The 19,148-nt window shown below is 54.4% G+C and overlaps 4 protein-coding genes across 4 annotated transcripts; 2 read left to right on the top strand and 2 right to left on the bottom strand.

Moving 5' to 3' along the window:
• Positions 1–1,081: 1,081 nt before the first annotated feature.
• VDBG_10121 (hypothetical protein) lies at positions 1,082–2,108 on the bottom strand (the record flags this gene model as incomplete). The annotated part of the gene is made up of 2 exons (XM_002999616.1): positions 1,082–1,812; positions 1,932–2,108. The coding sequence occupies 2 exons, from the start codon at positions 2,106–2,108 to the stop codon at positions 1,360–1,362; spliced, it is 630 nt and encodes a 209-aa protein (XP_002999662.1).
• Positions 2,109–3,126: 1,018 nt separating this feature from the next.
• Positions 3,127–4,242, top strand: VDBG_10120 (predicted protein; the record flags this gene model as incomplete). Its single annotated transcript, XM_002999615.1, has 1 exon — positions 3,127–4,242. The coding sequence occupies one exon, from the start codon at positions 3,127–3,129 to the stop codon at positions 4,240–4,242; it is 1,116 nt and encodes a 371-aa protein (XP_002999661.1).
• A 274-nt stretch (positions 4,243–4,516) lies between these two features.
• On the bottom strand, positions 4,517–5,885 carry VDBG_10119 (conserved hypothetical protein; the record flags this gene model as incomplete). Its single annotated transcript, XM_002999614.1, has 3 exons — positions 4,517–4,600; positions 4,683–5,190; positions 5,257–5,885. 3 exons carry the CDS (start codon positions 5,883–5,885, stop codon positions 4,517–4,519), a joined length of 1,221 nt encoding a protein of 406 aa, XP_002999660.1.
• Positions 5,886–8,658: 2,773 nt separating this feature from the next.
• Positions 8,659–11,015, top strand: VDBG_10118 (conserved hypothetical protein; the record flags this gene model as incomplete). The annotated part of the gene is made up of 2 exons (XM_002999613.1): positions 8,659–9,608; positions 9,722–11,015. 2 exons carry the CDS (start codon positions 8,707–8,709, stop codon positions 11,013–11,015), a joined length of 2,196 nt encoding a protein of 731 aa, XP_002999659.1.
• Between the last annotated feature and the right edge of the window lie 8,133 nt (positions 11,016–19,148).

The following is a 19,148-nucleotide window of genomic DNA, read 5'->3' as shown; positions in this document are numbered from 1 at the left end:
CAGAGCCTGTCGAGATCGGTGGTAGCAGCAAGTTGAGGACGTCGCTTGGAATGCTGGCAGAGAAGTACTGGCCGCCTTGCTCGATGATGACTTTGGTCGAGTGGAATACCCAGTCGCCATCCTTCTCCACGAAGGCTTCGCTGGACTCATAGATTCGCAAACTCTGATCTGGGGCACTATGTCAGTGAATTTCTCTGAAATATCAATCGCGGACTTGGTTACCGGACGCCATCTCGGGAGATTTCGATGCTTGCTGATTTAGACGGTGAGGTGAACTGCCAAGGTTTGAAACATCACCAGACACTTCTAGGAGCCTAACTCTCACGTGACCATATGCGCTAATCCACATCCACTGCCAAACCACCATCCGCACCAGCGCAACAGCGCTCTCATCCCCCCCTCAGCGACCGTCCCAGACAAACATGATATCGCGGCTTACCCAAGCATTGCGAGACCTCCTTCTTGACATTCCGAACCAGGTTTCCAGGAGAAAGGGTCCCGAAAGATGCTGACATAGACAAGCTGGGAGACTGCTCCACAACAACGACATGATACGGACGTACGATCCAACCCGAAGCACTTTAGCGCGCTTGAAGCACCCAAAATCGAGTCAGCCAGTCGAAAAGATCCACCACAAATATGCAAGAGCTTGAACAATAAGCTGTCAACTCATCGATAGCGGGTTCGACATACAGTGGCGGCGTTCCTCAACATGGACTTCGAGAGTGTAGATGTGTCCCTGCGTTGGCAGGCGATCGAAGGACGTCGGCTGAACGTACAAGATTAATCATAAGATTGCGAAGGAGCGGAATTTGATATTCGAGACGACTTTTCCGTGAATGGTCAGAGTATCCCTCGTATAATCTCGTCATTGTTGGTGACAGTGGGTGTGCTAGAAGCGTCAGCATTCAGGAGAAGGCTTGGACCCCTCGCGGGGTCCAACCATTTCCAAAGAAGAGCCTGCGTCGTGGCATCTAGCGGTACCTAATCCTTCCGGCGTATACTCAAAGTGACAGAGTTGACGGATAGCACAGTCTCGCGAAGCTTTATAAAGGAACTCTAGGCAACATTTGCCACACTACGGAAGGTGGCCGGAGCCGAACTATGTGCTGATTATCCGGATGGAGAGAGTATGGTAAGTGTATGGAGCCGCGGGAGTAATTATCCTGATGCAATCGATCTCGCCTGATATCAACCCTATTGAAGAATTTGCCGGTGACTTGAGAGCCATATCCGTTAAGTCTGGCGCGAGCATGGGGCCCCACGAGATTTGACTTGAGCTTCTTCCTAGGAGAGGTTTGTTGATGCTGTCTTGGCATAGGAAACCGAGGACGTAACCCCGGCCGCTGACGAGAAGGGTCAGGACACAAACGCCTCGGAACCACCCGCCGATATGGCCTCTTCTTCTGGACACTCCCAATCGTCAACACCGTTGAGCTCGCCTCCGGATTCTCCCCTCACCCCAGTTTTGACTGCTAATAACTCGCGGATTCTTCGCTTGTCAAAGCCCGGCGTCTGTGAGCCTACTGGCAGGACGGGCACACAAAGCCCCAACGACGCCGACTGCCTGCATAGTACGGATGCACCGGCAATCTTGCGACTCCGCCAGCGAAACGGCAATGCAAGCCACCACGAAACGCCGCCTCGGAGCTCCAAACTAGCAAACCGTCGGCTCGAACCCCTCCACATTGCGCGCCCGGAGAAGCGATGCTGTCCGTCTAGCATACCACTGATGATCCTGGCGTATCTGGACAAGTCAGATGGCCGTGTGGTTGGGCAGATGCTTCCCCCATTCATGTTGGTTGGCGTCCCCTACTGTACTAATGCCCTGATGTATCAGGTCCAGATACACGAAATTGTGGCCCGTGCATCACCAAAAGTCTGTCTCCTGCCCCCCTATGCCATCGTCCAGATGTATTAGGTCCAGATACACGCTCTCTAGAACAAAAGGGTTTAAATAGCCGTGTGCTGCGCGAGCTTGGCTGGGTGGACGCGAGGACGGAGCGGGATGACCCGCGGAAGTCGGACCTGACAATTCGATCGCGTGAGTCTCCCCCGTCTGATCTGCGGAGGCTCAAGACGGCGATCAAGTTGCCGGCGCGGTTCATTGGCATGGTATTCGGGATGACGATCCAATCCGGGTGGAGCGCTGTAACCGTTTGATCCGGAGGGAGGCGGCAGCGTAATTGTATCTAGTCTTTTCCTCCGTATAAGGCACTTTGGTTAACGAATTCGCTTCGATTCACTTCGTATCTCCCGTCGGTAAGGTGGTCGACTTTCATACTCATTCCTATCCTCTACTTCCCGTATTATCACAGGCAGGGGATCCTATTCATGGCCGGTCCCAGCAGCGCTAGGTAGACGATCGGTATTATTTCACGGTATTTTAGCAGGGGCGGGTGGTGGTTGGTTTCCAAGATTAGTTGTGAATGTCGAAAGGGTCCAGGTTACTTGCCACCAAATTTGTCGCTAGTGATGGTCACGAGCATGATGTTGTTCCTCCCGTCACGATCCATTGCCTATCATATCGAGGTTCCAACTTGAGCAGCTCCAGGATGCATTCGGAGGCGAAAGGGGTGCGGGGCCGAGTAGAGTTCCGGGTGCCGCCTGACAACGTTCTTAGCCCAGTGCTTTCGCACGGGGATCGGCCGCGTTGTGCGAGGATGCGATTCGCCCTCTCTGTTATAGCATCAAACGGCGGCGTAAAGCCTCTGGCGTATACGTCGGCGAAATGGCTGACGATAGTCTTTCTTTTCTGTGGTCGCTCTGTCGATTTTCGTCCGGGTGCGGGGTTCGCGCGGCGGATGCCCGGTGCGCCTAGCGGTCGTTGCCCCGGAGGATTACGGCAGCTTCGAAGAGCGGGTTGAAACCATTGAATTACGAGGGGTTGCACCCGTTCTTTCCTTGCCTCTAGTCGAACGTAACCACCCTGTCCTCCTAGGTACGTGACTGTTGGACCCCAGAACGACTGTGAGGAATTGGTGAGATAGCAATGGCAAGGGGATACGAGGCGGGCGCGATGACGAGGCGGTAACCCAAGACAGAATGAGTGGATCCCACCTGGGCTTGTCTCGTCATGGTTGGCTGCGACGTTTCTTCTCCAACCCCCGCGACAAGACGGGAATCATGGATACCAGCGACGCCTATCGACAGGCGCTGGAACGATCGACGACGCTTGATACTCCAACGGAATGGGCAGATGAAAGTCACGATGTTCCAGTGGCGCGTGGTATCAACCGGGCTGGTTGCGAGCAATGGCTCCGTGACATGTGTTTCCCCGCCGACGACGCGACGTGGAATCGCATCAAGATGAAATGGATCAGTTTTCTGTCCGCAACAAGCATGATGCCCGATGTGGCACTGGCGCCGAACCGCAAAGCCGTTCAATTCACCTCTGGTGATGGGCGCCTTGTCGACAGCATAGAAAAAAGGTTCTCCACAGACCGCTTCCACCGAAAGGTCGTGCAGGCGTCCTTTTGGGCAGACTCGGGCTTGGAAGGCCTAGAGGCGCTCGCAGAGCGGTGGCCAGGGATCGCGTGGACGGCGCTCAATGCCGCAGACGAGGGGAGGAGAGGCCAGGAGTTCCAGACACTGGCGGCGATCTGGGATCTGGGAAGGCGTCGACGGTACCAGGCGTGTGACGAGCATGTGGGTTTCCTACTGTATTGCCACGAGGATGGTGCTCTTCATGACCTAGGCCTACAGCTGGACCAAGACCAACAAGACGATCTTATCGACCTGGAGCAGGGGGTGTCCGTGTCCATGATGGAGCAGAGAACTCTGCGATGGAATAAGCCCAGTGCTCTTGACGGGGTCTGGGCCGTAACGGAACAGCTCCTAGTGAAAGCCATGAACAGGAGAGGGTCGACGGCGCAAAACAACCCGCTGCTGTGGTGGGTAGCGATCATGACCAAGTCGGCACTGGAAGGCGGTACCGACTTCATCAGCAGCGGCAGGTTCAACATGAACCCAATGCCCATGGACCTGGACCTCCGTGGCCGAGCAGAGGCATTGGTACACTACGGCAAGATCTTGATGCTGAATACTGCATTTATTTCGTGGAATCCGGACCGGGATTCATTTGCGGAGGTCGAAGGGGACTTGAATCTAGTCGACAACGAGTGGCTGAACGTGGAGGTATCTCATCATCTCGACGTATCCCCTATTCTCAAGGTCCGTAATATAATGTACAGCTATACTCACAAGCTCTCAAGAAAGCAGCCGTGTACCAGACGTGGATGAGCGTGAGCGCATCCCGAACAGTCTCGGAGTCCTCCCCCAGCCCATCACTCGACGGGTCAGGCGGCGGACTCTCCCGTGGATAAAAAAGCCACGCCCGAATCTCGCCTGTTCGCGCCATTCATGGTTCCGTTACGTCGAGCGTTCCTCCGAGCCCCTCTCCGGGACACTTCTTCGCTGGCGTCTTTCACGTCCTCCCGCGTCAAGGCGTAACCCGGGTGTACGAGATCGAAATCATCCTCCACACGTGCAAGGAATGCCGGCCATACGGTTCCGATCACGTCGTCTGACGCCCCGAGCGGGACAGACGGCTGGCTAGATGCAACGGAGGGCCGAGGCTGGGTGCGTCCGTCCTCCTGTACTGTAATGGACGGGAGCCGCCGCCATTCTTCCGGAACTTCGAGAGATAGGCTTGGATCCACTCTCTGTCGCGTCCTCTGTACGATTTGCCATGTCTCGCGGAGGAGGTCCGTGAGACAACGCATCGCCTCGTGGAACTGGTCACTTCGGTCTGCGGGAATCCAATGTTGTACTGCTGCGGCGACCTCACGAACAACAAGAGCAGAGCGAGACGACGCCGGGTCATGCTTCCCTGACGCGGTCGCTTTCAAGAGAACGGCTCGGATAAAAGCACCATGGCCAGAATGGCTCTTGCCCAGTTCTTCCAGCGCACGGTCTAGCTCCTCGCCCTGGTGAAGGAAGTACGTCGGCCTGAAAATATGTTTGACGAGCGCGTCTGCGAGTACGACCAGCGCAGCGAAAACCCGCATACGCTTGGCGGCGGGGGTGTTGGTCGGGGGAAGAGGAATGGCAGTGCGTCGGATTGCCTGATGGTCTCGGATGCCGGCCCACGCCGCGCCGTCCTCTAGACAGCTCTCAGGAAGGTCGGCTGTGAGCTCGGCGCCTAGGAAGTCTAGGACGCCACGGAAGGCGGAGTTGAGGCCCTGGCAGCTGTATTGCGATGTGAGTATATCGGAGAAACTAAAGGGTGCAGCTATGTCGCGTGTCTGGACCTACATCTGGACCCGGTTGACTTCAAGACTAGGCATCTTGGTGATATGGGAGCGAACTGCAGCGAGCTCGTTCTGCGCCTTTCGCAATTCCTCCGACTTCTTCACGAGGTCGGACTGCAGAGATGACAAGTTTGCATTCAGGGCCTTTTCCCGCCCTTCTAGCAAAGAGACCTTCTCCTTCAATTCTTTGTTCTTCGCCTTCAGATTCAGGTTGTCCTTCTCATGGGCTTTGGCCGTCTCGGTCACTCGGAGGACCTTTTGCTCCCAGTCCCAGACCTGCGCGCAGAGATTCCCGACCTTTGTCTCCTCGCTTTCTTTCGCGTTTTCGGCAGCGACCCTCTCACGCTCCGCCGTGGCAAGGCGGGCTTCGAGAGCCCGGACTGCCTCAGTGTGTTCTCGCTTCTCCTTCTCCTGCTCTATTCCGCGTAGAGACAGTTCGTTAAGATTCGTCTTGTACGCAACGTGGAGTTCGGTTAGTTCGCGCTCTTGCGCTTCATGCCTGTGCGCCAACTCCTTGACTCGCTGATATCCACCCCGAGATTTAAGTGCGGCAATGAAGGCGAAAAAGTAGTCCACATCCCTCTCTGTGTCAGATGTCGAGGGCGAAGGGGTCGCTTTGGGGGATTGAGGCATTAGGGCAACGGACGGCGCCATGATCAGGTCGATGCGTTGGAGGGTGACTGCGACGCGGAGCTCGGCTTATCAGGGTGAATGGATAGATATGAACATGGCTTATCTACTGCAAGAACGAGAAGTTAGTCGGTCGTCGGAGGTCTAGCTGGACGAGGCGGTTGGTTCCATGCACATCAAGACACGCGTGACTTGCGAAAGTGCTTGGCGCTATAGCTGATACGACTCCATACCGGCCGGCAGGCTACACCAGCGAGTGCAAGGCGGACCAACGACAGGACCACGCACGACGTGGTCGCAGAAAAGTGACCTACACTATTAGGTTGACGAAAGGTGTAGGAACGATTGGCTATGGGTGGCTCCCTCGGAGGAACCCCCCGCGCCAGGGCAGCCTCGTCACGTTTCTGCAATGCATGTGGAGGATACCATGTAGGTAGCTGCTAAACAGCCCGGAAACCTCGCGTTCCCTGATGTTAAACCAACTATCTCCCTGCGTCTAGGCTGTGCTAGGTCTCCGTATTGTTCCGACCAGCCAAGAAGGAACATTGACATCCAGAGAGGCCTTGAATCGACTATCACCCGCGAGGTAAAGCCGGTCTCAAGACAGCCTAGGAGACTTTCATTAGGAGCACTGATGGGAGTGGGATTTCCTGCCTGAGAGCATCGCGGCTCCAAATGGACGTAAGCTAGGGCACTGCCAGGGAACGAAACGACGAAGCCACGAGGGGACCCCTCGACCTCTGGGAGACTACGTTCCAGCCTCCTAGTGCGACCATATCGCTGGCTGCGAGCAAGTACGGGTAGTCCAACTAATTTGTATCGTCGACCGTCCGGTGAAGGTGCTATTACGCCCATCGGGAGAGAGAGAATGGTTCCACGCCAAGACGCGACGATATCAATTTCCTAATGCACAGAATATGAAGTTAACAGACACACACAGAAAGCCTGCTTCATATTGCATTCCGCCAGCGAGCCCCTAAGGAGAGTCGCGTGCCATGACTTCCATCATTCGTCGCTCCTCCTCAAATTGCCGCAATTGGTCTGCTGTGGTGATCAAAACCCCAGTATCCTCATCGGAGTCACCAGTGAAGGGGCATGTAAGTATTTTGCACTCCCCAGTCGATGCCTCTGCGTCTTCATGCCCACATACTCGCCGATCTTCGATCTCTGTCCGCGAGACTACCTGGCCGTGGGCATCTCTCGAGACGTATTTCACTTCGATGGCTGTGTGTAAGACACCAATCAAAGCAGAATGGAGCGAAGCACAGCTTGGTACAAGTTGCGGACTTGCAAAGCTCCCTAGGGCTTGCATCTCATTAGCAAGAACAAACGACGTTGTGATGGGGCTTTGATCTACCACTGAAAGCGCTCGCCATAGGCTTCCATATCGTCCAACGCTGCTTCTAGATCCCTACAGTCTGATCTTTATCGAAACGGCGCGCCATGATATCGACTTGGTAGTAGTGTAGATAATGAATCGTCAACATGATCTGCAGGGGAGGATTCCTCGCGATGTGATTACCCCGTACAGTCCGGGTGCCGGCCGGCCGGTAGAGTGAGGTGATCGCTGGCGCACTCGCGTTGGCGAAGACACCGAAGTTGAGGAGTTTTGCGACTGGTTTGGGATGAGGGTCTCCTGGGGGTTGACGGATGCGACCAACCTGTGCAAGGTCTGGCAGTGAGTGTTACTATAATGTCTTTTGTTGAGCGAGCTTCGGAGAGGAGAGGTTCTCTCCGCTGAATAGACTTCGAGGTGAGGACCAGAAGAAGGGGAGAACAGACCAACAACATCGGACCGGTGCACAGCTGAAAGCAAACTCAACCAGACTGGAGAGACGAGTCCGACGAGAAGAGCATCCTGCATGCATGCGCGCTCCCACTAAGCCGCAAGGGACATCATGGCCATGCACGATGGACGCAGACACGGGTTGGCTATCTGTTTGTGGGTGCGTCATGCTTCGTACTTTGCCGGACTGTCCTGTCAATCAAGTCGCCACCTCCATCGTTGTGGCCTCAAGATTCAAGGACCCCCCCCTCTATCTCTTCCTCTCTCTCCCTCTCTTGCCGGAGATCGGTCGTCTATTATGATGTTCGTGCCTAACGCCGCAGACTGTCAGGTCCTGATCACGGGTATGGACATCCGATAACGAAAGAATTATGTACTAATTGTATAGAGAACCTCCGAGCGCCTGTATCCAGGTATGCAGTATGCATACGGCCATTATAACATACCGAACCTAAGGCCCTTATGGTGGGGTTAAGGCTTGCGTAGTTGCCTCCCCTTCCTTCGCCACCACAGTCTGTCTCCCCCTTCAGACTATTATAAGAAAGACGTACTTATTTGATGTTCTACAGGATGCAATAACGAATTCTATTCATTGAACGAAGTGCTCCTTCAAACCCAGTAGCTTTTGGGAAAGGAGCTAGGGGGGCTAGATAGTACCGAGGGCGACGCGTCGGTGAAATAGAGAGGAAATGGCGTTTAGATACTTCCTCCTCATGCTTAGCTACGGTCAATCTTGTTTTCAATTGAAGGTGTTCTCCTCTCGAGGGCCTGCAACTGTACCAATTGTTTCCCGAATCACGCCCTGATTTGTTTGGCAAGGCTCTTCCAGAGGTGCGGGGTCGAAGCTGGCTGGTGTCAAAAATGCTGCCTCGGCAATCTGAAACAGAACTGGTCCGTGCATATCGTCATTTTGTCTGACCAATAACAAACGAGGGTCGCCCCTAGCAACGTGATTCTCGCTTGTTCAACACTGTTTTTCAGACCCATCGCGCAGTTTCTGTCTATTTTCCATCGAACGAACAACGACAGCGATATCTCATGGCCCAACAGAGGAGCGTAGAGGAGCTACAGAAGCTCCTGGACGAGGCTTTGCAGCGCGCCGAAGAAGCAGAGATAGGACGACAGGCAGAGCGACAACGCGCCGAGGACGAGCGACAACGCGCCGAGGCTTCGGAGGAACAAACACGATTTACAACACTACACGAATACATCGCAGCCTGCCATGCATCTGTTTTCTCCCGGTTTGTCATCGAAACTGATCCAAAATTGACCTCGAGGGGCTCCATCACAAATCCCCGTGACAAGTGGTGTCCTGCAAATCTGCGGCCATGGTCCGACTTCATTGATCAACAGAAGCTCACTTTCGGTACACTCTACGATTCCTTTCCTACCGACCGCCGCGTTTTCGAGAACCGAAATTTCCTGGACGTCTTGGGCAACAGGGTCTCTCAACGGCCGATAGCAGACGAGAAGACGCTCGAATATTTCCTGCATAATAGCGTGGAGGATCCGGTCAGGGCCATCATTCATCAACTCAAAATGGTGGAAGAGGTCAGCAGGGCATTTCAGATTGGAGATGGTGTTGTCTTTGACAACCATCCCTATGCCCTCAGCGATGTCGCCGAAGAAGTCGTCGATAGGGAGACCCAGTCGACGCGACCACGGACACCAGACCACCGAGGTGATCTCAATCAGCTGCGACCGGATCAAATATGCGTGTATCGATCCGACAATGCCCTGTCTTCCCTGCGCACTATGGTGTACATATCCGAATATAAGCCGCCCCACAAGCTAACGGCGCCACATCTTCGTCTCGGACTCCGCGCTATGGACATCTACAAGGAAGTTGTAAATCGAAAGACGATTCCAACTTCTGCAGACCCCGACGCGCGTTTCCAGTATCACGCGGAGAGGCTGACGGCATCTGCAATCACGCAGACGTATCATTACATGATTGAAAGTGGCCTTGACTACGGTCTTCTGACGACTGGCGAGGCCATCGTATTTCTGAAAATTGACTGGGATCAGCCCGAAACGCTGTACTATCATCTAGCGGAACCTGGTCCGGAGTCTCAGCCCATCCAAACAACCTGCCAATCTGTACGGCTGTCGGTCAATATCTGGCGTTCACCCTCATGGCTCTTGGTTCGCCTGGACAACAACGGACGCATGGGCAGGAGGAACGTCGGAGAGCGATGGAGCACTTGAAGACGTGGGCTGAGGACTTCGAAACGACATTGCGTTCCATCCCGGAAAATGAACGATCGGCATCATCGGACGACTCACCTGGTTATGAACCTACCACCTACAAAGGCGTTGATCGGTCACCGGCCTTGCCCCGCAGAAGGAGACGTCGAGGTGCTGAGACTCAGGTTGGCGAGAAGTCGCTGACGAAGGACAATAGGCGGGAACCATCTGATGACGAGTCGGCACCCAAGCCACCGGACACGCCTACGCCCAGCGGACGAAATGCAAGACCAGGAACTAGGCGGAGTCAGCGGCTGGCGCCACGGCCGCGCGGAGGAGGCGGCGAGCAGGATCGGCAGTACTGTACGCAGAAATGCCTTCTCGCGATGGTCAGAGGTGGTTTTCTCGACTTACATTGCCCGAACGTGGCACTTCACCACAAGAGCTGTGTCTCCGCCCGCGCACGTCATCCTGTCGATCATGTGGAATGGCTTCGCCTACTGCGGAAGCAGCTAGAACAGTCTCTTGACGACGGGATCAAGCCATTAGGGGAGGGTGGCGCACGGGGCGTGCTTTTTCAAGTGACTTTACTTGCCCACGGCTACACCTTTGTCAGCAAGGGCACCGTGCCGGCTTTCATCACAGATCTCGAGCACGAGGCTTCGGTTTACGACCGTCTCAAGTCTATTCAAGGCGCCAACGTGCCTGTATTCCTGGGTGCTATCGACCTCCGATCGATGAACAAGACTTACTACTACGACCATCGGGTCTACGTGGTGCATATGACATTTTTGTCATGGGGAGGTTGCAGCATCGGCAAAACAGAGAAAGTGGGCGACACAAACAAGTCGCTCGAAAGTGAGGCCATTCAATCCCTGAGAGCCTTGCATCGAGAGGGGGTGATCCACAAGGATGTGCGACTTGCGAACATGTTGTTCAACCCTGAGACCAATAGGGTTATGTTCATCGACTTTGAACGGGCCTTGCTACTCAAGCCGCCCCGGCGTCCGTTGGCGCAGCTGGTGCCAAACAAGCGAGCGTGGAAGTCTGAGATGATGATGGATGTCAACAAGGCGACTGATGATTCAAGCAGACAGATTGGGTCAAGTCAAAGTTTTTCAGAGGATATTTCAATGGCAAAGATGGCTTTCTTTGCATGAAATGTTCCCTGAGGACATGGGTTGGTGCTTTCTGTCTAGGCGACATGAAACGTTAGGCAAGTTAATACAAGGTAATAGATAAGATCGCCAAGCCTTCACAAATCTGAAGTTGGGGAACGTCACGTCGGTGATCATGAGTTTCAATGCCTACTGTACAAATACCCTACTGTACCAATACCCTGATGTATCAGGTCCAGATACACGAAATTGTGGCCCGTGCATCACCAAAAGTCTGTCTCCTGCCCCCCTGTGCCATCGACCAGATGTATTAGGTCCAGATACACGAAATTGTGGCCCGTGCTCGCGACCGTGTTTAGCGGCCGCCTCAGTGGGACGCGCGTCAAGTGATATTGCCGACGAAGCAGCGCGGTCAATGTCGGCTTTCCACCTAACTGCGTTTCGAGCAATCAATCTGTTCATATGCTGCAACATACAGCGAAAGCCTCATGGATGCCGACGACCTCACATTCCTTCGCTCGCAGCAGCTTGTGATCGACCGTACGGCTCTGGTCCTCATCTGCGGCCGCCCCGAATGTCTTACTGGCCTGTCACCGAAGACCCACCAGGTGAACGACCACCTCAATCGAAAACACCACATTCCTGCGGAGGTGCGGGGTCACGAGACATGAGCTGTAACGCTGCGCGTGGGTGTGCTGTGGGATCTCCGAACAGCAGCGGACAGACAGACTCGAAGATTGAAATCATTTACTATTTCGTTGAAGTACGGCAGCAGATTGATCGTGGGTGGGCTGGTCTTGACGTGGGACGGCGCGACGCGAACTGGTGGATCCCACTCCACGTGGCGCCCCACCTGCAGCCATGGCGATCGAACGCGACACGATCCGTGTCGCGTCGGATGGTGTTGAGAGACGACAACTTCGACCGAAGCGCAAGCCGAGCAACAAAGCCATCGACAATCGAGCCATCGACAACGAAGCCATCGACAATCAAGCAACCGACGATGCGACCGACGATGCGGAAGTCACGAAGCGAAGTAAGGGGCGCGGTACCAAATCGACGGTGCGACGACCAACCCCCGGGACCAGTGGAGGGCAGCTGGACGGAAGGACTTTGCTACGCGCTATGGAAAAACAGATGGAACTACAGACGAAGATCATGAGAAAGGTCCTGGAAGAGTCCCAGTCTCAGTCGAGAAGAATTGAGGAGCTCCAGAACGAAGTGGAGGAGCTTAGGAAAGCCCTCCATGCGACCACGAACGAAGCCCAGAGCCTGCGTGCGAGCATCGAAGCAAACACTACGACAATCGCTGGGCAGGATAGGTCGGAGCCATCCTACGCAGACATCGCCCGGATGCCACCGGCCGGCCAACTCAGCAACACGAGGCAGGCTACCACGACAACCCCAACGGACACGCACTTCTGCACAATCGACACGTCAAGGATCGAGGGTGAACAAGATGAACAACTCACACCGGGCGCTGTTCGTACCCTCACGGAAGGCGAGGTTAGGATGGACCAAAGCCAACCTAATTGGCGTTGCCTGGCCGTGACTAAAGAGCCGAAGACGCCTCGAATCAGGATTGCCTGCAGAAACGAGCAGGAACACACTATGGTGAAACGGCTAGTAGAAGCCAAGCTGCCTAGAGGAGCTCGGATGCTGCGAGACGAACTCTATCCTGTTAAAGTAGACTACGTAAGCCGAACGGCGGTCTTGGATGAGGCGAACCACATCCGTAGTGGAGCAGCTGAGGAGATTGGTAAAGAAAACGACGTTTAAGTTGCGAAAGTTGGCTGGCTAAGCAATAGAGACGTTGCGAAGGCCTGCGGATCAATGGTTATTTACCTCACGAGGAGAAGGGACGCGGAGAGGCTAATCGCAGAAGGTTACGCTTATGCAGGAGGACAATCTAGGAGGGCCAAGGTCTTTGAACCTCGTCCTCGTCTCGACCAGTGCTACAACTGTCAACAGTTTGGTTTCGGCCACAAAGCTCACCAGTGCGACCGACCCAGGTATGCGGGAAATGCGCCAAGGAGGGTCACTATCATAGTGCTTGCACTGAGACCATCCTCAAATGTGTTCCCTGCGGAGGTCCTCATGCATCGTTCAGCAGAAATTGCAGGAAGCTGTACCCGTCTTTGAATGAGTAGTACGCTCCGAATGATCCAACTCAATGTGCGAAAACGCGGCGAGGTTCACGAGAGCCTTATGAACGATGAGGACATTCAGGACGCTATAGTGCTGGTCATTCAGGAACCATAGGCACGGATGATCAAGGGACGGTTATTGACGACTCCGATAGGACATCATAGATGGACAAAGATGGTCCCACCAACGACTAGGGAAGGACGATAGGCGATCCGAAGCATACTTTGGATAAGGAAGGATTTGGAAGCGGAATAGGTGCTGATAGAGTCTCCGGACATGATAGCAGCACTATTGCGGCTCCTAGAGAGACTGGTACTGGTGGTGTCCGGTGTACGTGCAGGGGATGGACACCCAGGCATTACAGGAAGCGTGCAACACTATACGTAGTGTGGTCGCGGACGCTAGGAGAGCCGCAGGGAAGGTAGTGGACGTGGTCATTGCAGGCGACTTCAATCGCCACGATCAACTATGGGGAGGAGACGACGTATCTCCGGTACGACAGGGTGAAGCTGATAACATCATCGACCTAATGAACGAGCTCTCCCTCTGTAGCATGCTCCTACGGGGCACGAAGACATGGCAAGGCGGGGACCACGAATCGACAATCGACCTTGTGCTAGTGTCAGAGGACCTAGCTGCGTCCATGATCAAGTGTACGACGCACAGGACAGAACACGGGTCGGACCACCGCACCATCGAAACGATCTTTGACGTGTCAGTTCCGACCCCGAAAGCCCAGAACCGACCTCTATTCAAGAACGCGCCATGGAAGGAAATCAACACCCGAATCTCCACGGCACTCGAGACAGTCCCGATGGAGGGCACGGTTCAAGAGAAGACGGACAGACTCATGTCAGTGGTGCTGGAAACAGTACAGACCTTGACACCGAAAGCCAAACCATCGCCATACGCGAAGCGCTGGTGGACGGCGGATCTTACGCAGCTCCGCCACATCCACACACATTGGAGAAACCGGGCGAGGGCAGCGAGACGGGCAGGGCGGAGCGATGAAGCACTGGAGAACACGGCCAAGGGAGCAGCGAAGCAATACCACGATGGCATTCGACAACAGAAGAAAACTCATTGGAACGACTTCCTGGCCGACAACGACAACATCTGGAAGGCCGCCAAGTATCTCAAGTCGGGTGACGACGCGGCATTCGGCAAAGTGCCACAACTTGTGAAGGCTGATGGCACGCGGACGACCAACGGCAAAGAGCAAGCGGAAGAACTGCTTCCCACCTTCTTTCCGCCCCTACCAGAGCACATCGAAGAGGAATGCGAGAGGCCGCAGCGCGAATCGGCTGTCAACATGCCAGACATCACGATGGAAGAAGTCGAGCGCCGGCTTTTCGCGACGAAATCGTGGAAAGCACCCGGTGAGGACGGGTTGCCAGCGATGGTCTGGAAACAGATTTGGCCAGCCGTCAAGCACAGGGTCCTGGCGATTTTCCGCGCATCACTAGAGGAAGGAGGACTCCCCGACCAATGGAGGCATGCTAAGATTATCCCGCTCAAGAAGCCGGCCAAAGGTGACTACACCATCGCCAAGGCTTGGAGGCCCATCTCGCTCCTCGCAACGCTCGGCAAGGTTCTCGAGTCGGTTGTTGCGGAGAGGATCTCCCATGCAGTCGAGACACACGGCCTGTTGCCCACGAATCACTTCGGAGCCCGCAAACAGAGGTCAGCAGAACAAGCATTAGTATTGCTGCAAGAACAAATCTACGCGGCATGGCGAAATCGTTGGGTAGTCAGCCTCGTGAGCTTCGATGTGAAGGGAGCATACAATGGAGTGTGCAAAGAGAGACTCATTCAGAGAATGAGGGCAAGGGGCATTCCAGAAGATTTACTTCGTTGGGTAGAGGCATTCTGCTCAGAGCGGACAGCGACAGTCCAGGTAAACGGTCAAGCATCAGAGGTTCGGACTCTGCCCCAGGCCGGACTGCCGCAAGGGTCGCCATTGTCACCGATCCTTTTTCTGTTCTTCAACGCGGACCTTGTACAACAGAAGATCAACTGCTATGGGGGGGCTATAGCCTTCGTCGACGACTTCACAGCCTGGGTCGCCGGCCCAACCACGCAAGACAACCGCAAAGGGATTGAAGCGATCATCGAGAAAGCATTGGACTGGGAGCGGAGAAGCGGTGCGACTTTCGAAGCGGACAAGACTGCAGTCATCCACTTCACCCGCTGGGCCAAAAGATCCGATTCGGAACCCTTCACAATCAAGGGGCAGGCAGTCGAGCCCAAACAGCACGTCAAGATCCTCGGCGTCATCATGGACATTGGACTCAGGTATAGGGAACATATTGCAAGAGTAGCGACCAAGGGATTGGAGGCTGCGATGGAGCTGAAGCGACTGAGAGGATTGACCCCGGCGACAGCACGGCAGCTATTCACGGCCACCGTGGCCCCAGTGGTGGATTATGCCTCGAACGTCTGGAGGCACAGGTGCAAAGACCGAGTGGCGGCAGCCATCAGTCGTGTCCAAAAAGTCGGAGCGCAGGCCATTATTGGAGCGTTCATCACAGTAGCGACAAGCGTAGCGGAAGCGGAGGCTCACATCGCCAGCGCACCAGAGCGGTTCACGAGAAGGGCCATCAAGCTATGGACGGACCTCCACGCACTGCCCGAGACCAACCCGCTTCGAAAGCTGACCTCGCGCATCCGAAAATTCAGGCGCTTTCACCGCTCCCCATTCTTCCAACTGGCAACTGCGCTCAACGAGATTCCAATGGAGGATCTGGAAACCATCAACCCATTTACACTCCCGCCGTGGATGGAAAGAGTGCAAACCGTCACCGAATGGAACGACGACGACGCAACTTTGACGCGTGTCGACGAGGACGTTACGGTGCGCATTGCCGTCAGCAGCTCGGCACGAAACGAGGTGGTCGGGGTCGGCGGCATCATCAAGGGGCCAGGGACGAGGCTCGAGACGTTTTCTTTCACCCACGGCATGAGGACCGAGCAGAACCCATTTTCCGGAGAACTGGTGGCGGCGGCATACGCGTTACGATTTCTGCCGCAGCTCAGAGGCCAGACCGTGACGATACTGACAAGCAACAAAGCCGCGGTGCTGACACTTCGAAACCCCCGCCAACAATCTGGACAAGAGTACGTTCGCTGCATCTACGAAGCGGTCACTCGACTTCGAGAGACCGGGAACACCGTCACAGCCGTTTGGCTGCCTAATCATCTCGAGGACGACCTCTTGAAGAGAGCGAAAGGAGAAGCACGCAAGGCCAGCCGAGAGGGCGCCTCACCAGAAAAGCAATTCCCGAAGATGCGGTCCACCACCCTCAATGCTGCAAGGCGCAAACTACGTGTAGAGAGACGGCTACCAGACAAGGTTGGAAAACTCTCGAAGGAAATAGATATAGCCCTACCTGGCAAGCACACTCGAGAACTGTACGACAACCTTTCCTGGATAGAAGCGAGCATGCTGGCTCAGCTCAGGACAGGCATGGCGAGACTTAACGCCTCACTTTTCCGGATCAAGGCAGTCGCTTCAGCCCAATGCGCATGCGGACACGCGAGAGAGACGGTGGAGCACTTCCTCCTCCGATGCACACGATGGGCAACACAACGCGCCGAGATCCTCCTACGACCTGACACACGAAGAGACAACATCTCCTTTCACTTGGGAGGAAAGACGACATCAGATGGTGACGACTGGAAGCCAAACATGAAAGCTGTGCGAGCTACAATACGCTTTGCGAAGGCCACGGGCCGATTGGAGAATGCGTGATCCCTAACAAGGGCCCAACACGCCAAAACCCCCCCCCCTCTTTCCCCTACTAACCGAACCTAACACCCCACTCGTGTCAATAACAGCAGGCGCCGCTTCAGCCGCCGTAGATAGGACTCTGAACACTTGAAGAATAGCCTTCAAGCAGCTTGCCAATACAATCTAAACCCCACGAGAAACCGGCGGAAGGACAGAAGATGAGAAAGTAAGAGCGGAAAGAAGACCTCTAATGGGCTTGGGAGATTTGGACAGACTACAGGAAGCGACTATGTATAATAGCAAATAGTGCCTTATTGGCTCTAGGCCACCAGGCGTAATAAACGTGTGTGTGTGTGTGTACATGGTGAAGGAGAGGCCTTCCCTCCACAAGATCTGCACAGCAGCTGCAGACATGGGCGTGCATTTAAATCGCCTCGTGAACACAGTTCGACGAGGTACCGATATGGTCAAACTGTCTATGAAGATCGATCTGTTACTCTAAAAAGGGGTTGAATGCCGGGTGGTCCGGGTGTTTTTCGTGGGGAAAGACGGCCGACATTGCCGAACATGGTGTTGGGTCACTGTTTACATGTTCACCGACTCTTCGAACGGCAAAGTGCGGCTATATGAGAAGGGCAGATGAGATTTGTGTGGTGTAATGCTTGTCAAAGGAAGCGCAGCTTAAATGGAACGAAATATATTGGATCATAGCTCACTCTTGCGCAAGTTGGCATGGATCATAAGCTGTGATATTGTGCCTGGTCAGCTCATTCTACCAGTCCGATGAGCCTGGTTTCAACCAGTCTCAAATGGTAGTGCGTCACGTAAAGAATGGCAAGGCACCGCCCAGTAGCCCTAAGGCACACCCGCAACAGAGAAAGCCCACTGACAGTCCAAAAATGCCCCCCTGCTCTAAGTCTACCCATGCTGGCAGGGCAGACCGTAAGGCCATCTGGAACCCAACTGCCAGCATGAAGGGAAGACAGCATACCAAGCCAAGAAGAAGATGAAGCCCACTTTGGAAAAGCCGGAAAGGCATGATCATGCTCATCATACATGAACACCAACCCTTGAGAACAGAGACAAAGAAAGTGAAAGCACCGATGATTAAGACGATCCCAGCGATGAAACAGTTCATGATGTGAGGCACGGTCATGAAAGCAAGACCTCTATCGTTTAAAAACTTCGAATCACCAAACGCCGTATTCAACACCTTCAGTCCTTCTGACGGAATGACATCTGAAATGTGGACTGGCAAGCGGTGACAGAACTTGTCTGCTAAATCGCCGACACACATGTATCGTGTTCCGACGTAGAACACCTGCGGGATACCCGGGATGGCCTTAGACACCTGAGTTGCAACTGCGTCGGCCACGCTGCGCACTCGGCTGACCGACTCAGGGATAGCTGTCTTAACTGTGTCTGCGACTCTAGATGTGACGGCATCGATGTTGCCTGGTGGTTTTGGCACTTTGGGTACTTTGGGTATTTTGGGTATTTTGGGTACTTTGGGTGCCTGTCTCGGCAAGATTTCTTGCAGCTGTTGAGATAGGTCAAGCTAGAGGGGATATCAGCACCAAATCCCATACCATCCATATCGGTCCCTCATGAGTACCTTTATTGTCGCGATGCCTGACTTAGCATAACCCTGGGAGAGGCTCAAGGCAGCTAAAACAAGGCAACATAACACACATATGAGCATGGAGACAGCTAGAAAGGATTTGTAGCCACCGGGTTTGCGCATTCGAGCTGTTTGTACGAGCGATGGTGCGTCAGCTCTTGTACCTTTGGTGTTTGTATTGGGCGTCTCTCAAGTTAGAATAATGAATTCAAGGTCAATTACGAATTACTAAAGAGCCTGAGAATAGCTCTTATATGGCTTGGAGCAATCCTAGTACTCGGTGTGACCCTAAAGGCGGCTCGGGTCCTTCAACTGGGCCCCGAAGCTTGGCCCTGAGAACAAACGACGCTGATTGGACAGTGCTTCCCTTCCCCGAACTTTCGCCGCGAAGGCCCCGACTCGTTGTTGGTGCGAATCGCGGCGACGTCAAAATACAACCATTTTGTTTCCCCCGTAGACCTGTATTTCGCTCCCTGTAATCGGAGCCTGCCCTGCAATAATGTCTAACACACTGCGTCGACCTCTCAATATTCATAACCCATCAATACATCGCGGTCGTGGAGAAGCCACCCTGCTTCGGATACCCGCATGCGTTCTCCGCCACCATTGGCTGTGTCGGGATGATGCAGATAACGTCCCTCTCGCCTCCAGACTTTGGCCCCGCTCAAGTTCCTGA

Source organism: Verticillium alfalfae, genomic scaffold (assembly GCF_000150825.1).
Source record: "Verticillium alfalfae VaMs.102 supercont1.19 genomic scaffold, whole genome shotgun sequence".
Lineage (NCBI taxonomy): Eukaryota > Fungi > Ascomycota > Sordariomycetes > Glomerellales > Plectosphaerellaceae > Verticillium > Verticillium alfalfae.
This window is presented reverse-complemented; position numbering and strand designations above follow the sequence as displayed.